The 7,951-nt window shown below is 40.2% G+C and overlaps 1 protein-coding gene across 5 annotated transcripts in view; it reads right to left on the bottom strand.

Annotated features, from left to right (window-relative positions):
- Positions 1-7,951, bottom strand: part of PLD1 (phospholipase D1) — a 203,859-nt gene that overhangs the window by 64,767 nt on the left and 131,141 nt on the right. For all 5 annotated transcript variants that reach the window (XM_047098660.1, XM_047098658.1, XM_047098661.1 and 2 more), the window contains 3 exons: positions 5,134-5,262; positions 4,272-4,390; positions 2,760-2,873 (listed from right to left, as the gene is read on the bottom strand). In XM_047098660.1, coding sequence (XP_046954616.1) covers positions 2,760-2,873; positions 4,272-4,390; positions 5,134-5,262 — 362 coding nt within the window. The remainder of the gene's footprint in view (positions 1-2,759; positions 2,874-4,271; positions 4,391-5,133; positions 5,263-7,951) is intronic.

Here is a 7,951-nt window from a genome sequence, read left to right on the forward strand (position 1 = left end):
AGGATCAGGTCCAAATTAACCAGGTCAGTAGTCCAGGGCATCCCTAATCTGGCCTTATGCCACCTCAACTTCATCTACTCCCTCTTCAAGAGCAAATGGCCTGCGGCAGTCAGTTCCCCCATGGATGAGCAGGCAGGCTTATCCCTTACAGGAGACACCCACGTGGTTCTCTCACTCTTACTGCCGAACTCTCAGGCTGGCATTTAGTCCTAGGCCACACCTAGCATTGTTAACTGAATATTTCCACGTGGCAGCTTTCTCTCCCTCAGCTAACTATGTTTCCAGAGGCAGAGAACTTTTGTCTTCCTCAGCACTCAAGTATGCATTGATGACTTCACTGTGCAAACAGATGGCACTTAATAAACATATGTTGCCTGAATAAATGCATTAATGAGTATGTCTTGGTGGACTTCCTTTCAAATCAATTGGCTTTACAGGTTTCTGAGTCCAGAACAACCAGAGCAGATTGAGGATGAACATACAAGCGTATCAGGAGATATCACAGATCCAGCCCCACCTCTAACACCATATCCAGTGGTGCAGAGAAGTGACTTAAGGGAGACATTTTATAGACTAGACCATGCAGACTAACTATGTACCTTGCTGGGGGGACCAGATGAGAATATGTAAAACAGGGCTTTAACGAGGGATAGTAGAAGATGTAGGTACATGCAACATTGGATAAAACTTCCTTTGCTGATCACAAAAATGTACAATTCCCAGAAATTCCTTTTTAACAGATGCTTAATTAGCATCTGCTGACTTTGATAAGTTGATCACTGAGTCAATTTTAATGCCGTCTGAAATCTTAAATTATCTTATTTTCTTAACATGAAGGCTCCTATTTTATCTTATAGCATGGGTAATTCTTCCCTCCAAGTAGAATAAAATTAAACAGGTTCATAAAATATTCATTAACTTACATATGAATGCATATATATATCTGTGCCTCTAAGTTTAAATTAGTTGTCTCCTATAGCCTGGGATAACTAAATATTCTCTCAAGTGGCTTATGTTTTTGATGGTTCTATTATTTGATCTATGGCCTGAAAGTCTTTTTACTTCTTAAATACAAATACCTCTACTTGTATATAGTACAAAGTAACTAATTTAGGCATTTCATTCATATATATAATCATATTCACTAGAGTGCATGGCCAGATTCTATAAATCCACATTAGCGATGCCAGGAGCAGACTGTTGGATCTTTACTTAAACAATACTTTTGATGCTGATAGTGATGACCTTGAACAGAAAGCAATTCCAAAGGTGGCCCATCCGAGCTCTGCCCCTGATGATCTCATTTACTTGAGCTGGGGTAACAATGGACCATAACAGCGTTTCAAGCTCCGACTCTACTGGCGACCAACTAGCTGGTGACCCCAGACAAGTCCCCTAGCCCCACTGGGTCCTAATTTTCCAATTTGTAGTTTGAGATGGCTAGATGGGATATGGTAAAATTATGCGACTCCAATAAGCAAATGCCATGTTCTATTAAAAACGCCTCTAAAAGGCTTTTGGTTAATGAGGGAACTAAAATTAGACTGACCTATAATTAGCTTCTTAGATATGAAGTATCAGCCACATTCCTGGTGCTTAACTGGTATCAGTCCCAGGTTTACTGCATGCCAGGTTGCTAGAGTGACTTCAGGAGGAATTACAGGACAAGCCTTTCCTTGACTGGCCTTTTCTATGGCTATTTATTTCCTCATTTTCCAATTATGAACACATTTATTAGAATCCTTGTGACATAAAGATTTCTTCATTTACATGTAAACTTAAAACATTTTTGACGGAACCAAAACGAGGCCCTTTATAGCAAATGTTATAAATGGAGGACAAAGAAACTTTTAAACATATTTTGTAAAAGTAGGTGAGTTATTCCAGATTGGTTAACCCTTTTAAGTCATTTTGCAACCCACCAGTGATAATATCAAACATATTTAAAAAAAGAAGAAGAAGCAAAAAGACAGAAATATAAATTTTTTTGAGCATTTGATGTTTTTACAGTTTATGTATGAAAGATTATATAGATTAAGAATGCACATGCTTTTGGGGCACCTGGGTGGCTCAGTCAGTTAAGCATCTGACTTCAGCTCGGGTCATGATCTCACGGTTCGCGGGTTCAAGCCCCGCATCGGGCTCTGTGCTGACATCTCAGAGCCTGGAGCCTGCCTCAGATTCTCTGTCTCCTTCTCTCTCTGCCCCTCCCCAGATCATGCTCTCTCTTCCTCTCAAAATTAAATAAACATTAAAAAAATAATCAAAAAAAGAATGAATATGCTTTCTGTGAGACACTCTCATAAGGGACATGCTTCCTAATGATTGTTTTATATCAGCTGAGAAAATTATCAATCACCTACCATGTGTAAGACTCTATGACAGCTACAGTGGGAGGAACAGAGGCATAAAGGACATGAGTGTGTCACTAAAGAAACTGATAATACAGATGAAATAAAATGGACATGTAAAGATAATGATGAACACCCTACAGTATAGAATAAAAGATGAGTGACAGATGTAACATGTGCTGAGGAAGGAAAAATGTGCATTGATCATATTTATAAAAGAGCTCTAAAAAGGGGATAAATGGAATAGATTTTTAAACAGGAAATATAATACTAAGTTTCACAAGACCTATTCAGATATGTTTTGGAGTGGCACTCACTGAAAAATATGAAGCCAATGTACTAGGCACTTGATCTAATAAGAGTAAGTCTACCCAGGAGCATTTGGTGTAAAAGAAAAGCCAGACTTACCTGTACATTGGCATGGACAGACCCAGGCACTTGATATTTCAGCTCATGGGCTGTTGTTTGAGATTTTGGAAGCAGAAAAGGATACGAAAGGGACCGATACTTTGATTTCATTATCTAAAATGAAGAAAAACAGATTAAAAAAAAAAAAAGATCCAGATGAGAAAATAGCTCCATTCCTCCCTACTTTTGTGATTATAAAAGAAATTAAGATTCATTTGAAAAAGAAAAATGTTAACAGTGAATGTTTCTAGTTGAAGAGGCAATAGATGATTTATTTTTGTGCTCTTTCCATTTTCCAGTAGCAGAGAACTCCTTTTTCCCTTCCTCCTTTACCTTTTGGAGTAAGGCATGTACTGTTTTATATTTTTAAAGAAAGCCTAAGTGTAATCTAGAGTTATAGAGGTATATAATTCCAAAAATTGTATTTTTTTGTAAACTGATTTCTTACTATCCTGTCACAGCAATGTATAACTGTATATTATATTTTAATAATTTCACAAGAAAATTATATAGAAGAACCATATGTCATAAATTCCTATTAATGTGCATTTCAGTTATTTCCCATTTTATCAGAATTATTAGAAGCAATGTCCAAATAAATTACCTTGTTGAATTACTTTTTAACGTAAGTACCCAAAAAAGATTTTATGAGATAAAGGTTGTATACTTTTTAAAAAGTTTTTTGGGGCTTACCAATTTATCCTGCCAGGAACAGAGTATACAAGCAACAGAAATCCCCAAACCAATCACAGATACTAGCACGTTAAAAGTAATGTCCCTTCATTTATTCATTCATGCTCCCTTAATTTTGGTTAAAAATATTTCCATTATTTCTAAGAGGTTATCAAGTTTATGTAAACGAAAGCTCACGTTAATGAAAAATAAGGGGAGACTCTAAGCTGTTGATAAAATAATTTTGTCCCAAATTATCAATGACGCTAATGCCTTGTCATAATTCATAGTAAATAAAACGGAAGCTTAATGACACCAGGATGGTAGGTACTTGAGTTCTTCCTCTATGTAATGAAGGCGTACTAAAGACGTCACAGTCTGGACAAAAGGAAAATGGCTCTATCTTCTCACGCTGCTTCCCTTTGCTCAGAGTCTCCTTCCAGAAGCCTGGACCAGTATGAACCCAGTACAACGCCAGGACGAGAAGGACTTGAAAGCTCAAGCTCTTTCCTCCAAACAAGGCCCTTGCCCCCTACAACAGCCTTCTAGGTGACCATCAGTCCAAACCAGATGCTTAATCAACACTGAGCATCCAAAATATTAAAAAGATCACAATAGACCCTGAAAGTAGCATCTATCTCTCCATACTTCGAATTGCCTGTGGTGTGAAAGTTTAGGGACATTTTCTTTTTCTTTTGCCCACAGACCCCGGTGCTCTGGCAACCGGGCACTGAAGAGCAGACGGGCCACCACAGCCCCTTCTTGCCAACCCTCTGGCCTCTCCTCTTCCAGGCTATTTCTCTTCACATGGACTGAATCATGATAAAACCATCCACGTACCTTCGTGAAGTTCCAGCGCTGGATGAAGTGACGTGCTACGTCACGAGCTGCCTTCCCGTGAACTGCAGAGGCAATGTCATGCCATGGCATCCGGGGAGTGGAGTGCCTGTCAATGAAATCTGCCCAGGTGCCCCGGGCAAGGATCATCACTAACTTCTGTGCCACAGACACAGCCATCTGATTCCAGCACTCACCCCAACCATGATATGTAAAAGGAAACATGGTAATGTTCACTATGCGTATATTACTTGGCTTGGGTAGAACAATACCTTTATAGCCAAGAAAAACATAGCTATCTATTACATTGAGGAGCACGGTCCCCCAAGTTCCTCCCCCAACAGGTTTCCATTTCACTTAGTACAACATAATCACTAGTCAAGGCAAGATGTGAATTGGTGTAAATTATCTAAGGCTGTGTACTTAATATTAGATTTTTCTTCTAAATCCTGTTGAAATAACCTCAGGCTGTATATACAGTTCTGTCTTTCTCTTCTCTTAGACACATAAGCACAGTGATAATCTGAAAATGGGTCATTTTAATGCTGGAAGATGAAGATGATAAGCAGAAAAGGAGATCAAAGGAAGTCACCTCTTGCAGAATTACAGATTATTACCCCCCAAATATGCCTTGATGGAACCTGGAGGTTTCAAACAGTAAGCTGTGTTTCATGCTCTTTTCTTATTATACTTACAAGGAAATGTCCTTGTGTATATGACCGGATCATAGTCTCCAAAGTTTTACCAAATATTCAAAACAAAACAAAGCAGATAAAGGACATTATATCCTGTACATGAATACTTGCTGAGATGCTGACAAGTAAAAGACAAAACACAAGCAGCCATCCACGACCATGGTACTCACCAGCAAAAGGTTTATCAAGTTGAACCCAGTCTTTGAAGACAAAATTGCAGTAGTCCTTTCCATGCCAGAACCTGGTTTCCCCATGGAGCTCTCCCATGCCTGTCTGTAAACTGCGGAGGGAGCTGGTGTCTGTGAAGGCAGCAGAGACTGTGTTCAGGTGGACCCCAGGGAGGGAGGCTCACGTCTCATTTATTGAATGGCTAGAGACTTCCGAACTGTTATCTTTAAGCCTTGGAACTAGGGTAGCATGTGTTCATTCTATCTGAGGCTGTGGGCTGGTGAGGTTTCATAATCCATACGAGTTTACCATTAGTGAGTAGTGGGGGCTATAACCAGGTTCATTACTTGACAATGAAATTCAACGTTCTTCTCCCCATCTACTAGGTGACTGAAGAACAGATCACAAAGTTAACCATGAATAAAGAACTTGCTGAGAGGGACTACGAGAGAGCAGTAAAGCCAGGTCAGGCAGAGAAACATGAATGGGAGACGCCATGAAGAAGTCATGCCCTTGGCTCTCTTCAACCAACATGGTGCATGCCCAATACATAATTTTGTCTCTTGCATCTCAGAATCAAGAACCTCAAATCAGCACACAGCCCCTGTTCCTGCCCTGGGATTGTCAAGCTGACTGACACCGAGCTTCATCTTTTTGGGTCAGAAATTCTTTACATGTAAAAGGAAGAATTTGGCCTAGATGGCATCTAAGATCTTTGGCTCTAACATTCCATACTCCCAACATCATAAATGACATCCATAATAAATATCACAAGAACACACAGAGCTTATGATCACATAAGGCGCAAAAGCAGCAACCCACCGCAGCATTTCACAAAGAGCTTTGCCGGGACCATTTTACTTAAGGATGAAAATTCCGACTTAAATAGTTTGTACATTTATGGGATATGGTGGCCACATAAACAACTAAGCAGGAAGACAAGCAGAGCTACAAATCACAAAGCAGCGCTTGGCACAAAAGAGGCACTTAACAAACACGCTGGGTACAAAACTATTCATTGAATGAATGGTAGCACGTACCAGTGAGAGGAGCGGACCAGCCCCCTACCACCACATGTCCCAGAATGGTCTTTCTAAAACGCATACCATTGGCTTAAAAGCATTCTAAGATCACCTGCTGCCTGCCCACGGGGAGTCAGGTCCTAAAAGCTGAGTGTGCACAGAAGGTTCTTCCCAAACTGATGCCAATCTCCCTTTCTGGCCTTGTTCTTCCCCAACCCAGACCCCGTGCACACCACTTTTCTCCCAGTGTTTCGACAGGCGTGGTTTGTTACGCCTTGGTACAGTTGGCACATTATTCCTTCCCGTCCAGAATGCCCTTCCCTCCCTCTCATCCTCAACTCCACATCTTTCTAGAGCTACAATAGCTGTCACCTGCCCTACAGGTACCTCCCAGATCCCAGAAGGGTGAGGGTACCACTAGCACTGCCGTAGAACACCTCGGACTCTGTGACACAATTGTGCACAGATGCTCCCCACGAGTCTGGAAGCTCTTCAGGGTGGAGAGTGTGCCTTCACTGCGTGGTGTAGCTCCTGGCATTCAGTAGGCAATCAATACGTACTTGCAGAACAAAGGTTTTTAAACAATCACCACACACACACACACACACTGCTAATATTCTAACTTAAACTGAATAATTAACCTTCAAAGGTTATTGACATAATCTATAAAAGAAAAATGTCTTAAAAGTGCTAAATGTTAACAAAACTAAATAATGTTAAAAATAGCATTCTATTGACTTCTCCCAGTGATTTATTTTCCTGCTTTGTTGAGACTGAAAGGCCAAAGTACTGGCAATCTGTTTGCTCACCTGTAAAATCTTTAGAATAAGCATGGCATTTTATTTTTTTTTTTAAAAAGAGAGATAGAAAGGAAACAGGAACAAAGAATGAGGTAAATCATGGGTCAAATTCCAAAAAAAAAAAAAATATATATATATATATATATGGTAATATATACATAATCTAAAGCTTAACATTTATATGCATGCATGTGTTTAAAAATTAACTTTCACCTAACAATCAGTTATGATAAGAAAAACAAAACAAAGCAAATTCTCATCTCAGAAAATTGTGTTGGTACTGATTGGATTCAACCTGCTCATAATTCAAATTTGTTTTTGGTTTCAGTCATGGCCTCAATTATTCCAAATAAGTCAGTCTTCCCCAGAACAAATTAAATATTAAGGCAATACAGCCAAGGACTCATAGTTAGTGTGACTGCTGCCCAGAAGTGCATGAGCACCTACGAGCAGGAAGAGAGGCTTTTTACATCAGCCATGCTGATCTGAGGGGTCCTCCTCAGTCTGCATTTGGCTTCCAGCTGATTTCATAATTGCACCTGCCTTGTCTTTGGCATAGGTTTTATGCCAGTTTTCTGCAATCCTCATCCCTCAGTGGTCCAGACACAGGCTGTAAAGTTCCTAGAAAGGGTGTCTTCCTGCCCTTCACCCATGTCTTCTGGCTTTGCTTCTTCCTCTCTTCTTTTTATGGTCTCTTGACTGCCAAGGCTGCATCCCCTACACCATTACTGCAACCCCCGCTTCTTGACCTTCTTTCCTAGTCCCTCCTCCTTCACAAAGTTCTCCCTAATCTTCTCCTAAATGTGCTCTTCGAGCTCTGGCTTCTCCTTTGGCTCTCAGATCCACAGCCCCTTCCAAAGCCTCCCTCAACCTTCTCCACCCAGTTGTCCCACCAGGCCTTAAAACCATGTGCTTAACACTAGAATCATTATTATTCCCACAAAATCAAGTCTTCCTTGAGATTTCTGCTTTCTGTTCATAGTTACTCAAGCTCAAAC

This window comes from Lynx rufus, unplaced genomic scaffold (assembly GCF_022079265.1).
Source record: "Lynx rufus isolate CCGP_SWC_20201006 ecotype Redwood Valley unplaced genomic scaffold, mLynRuf1.p SCAF_5, whole genome shotgun sequence".
NCBI classification, from domain to species: domain Eukaryota; kingdom Metazoa; phylum Chordata; class Mammalia; order Carnivora; family Felidae; genus Lynx; species Lynx rufus.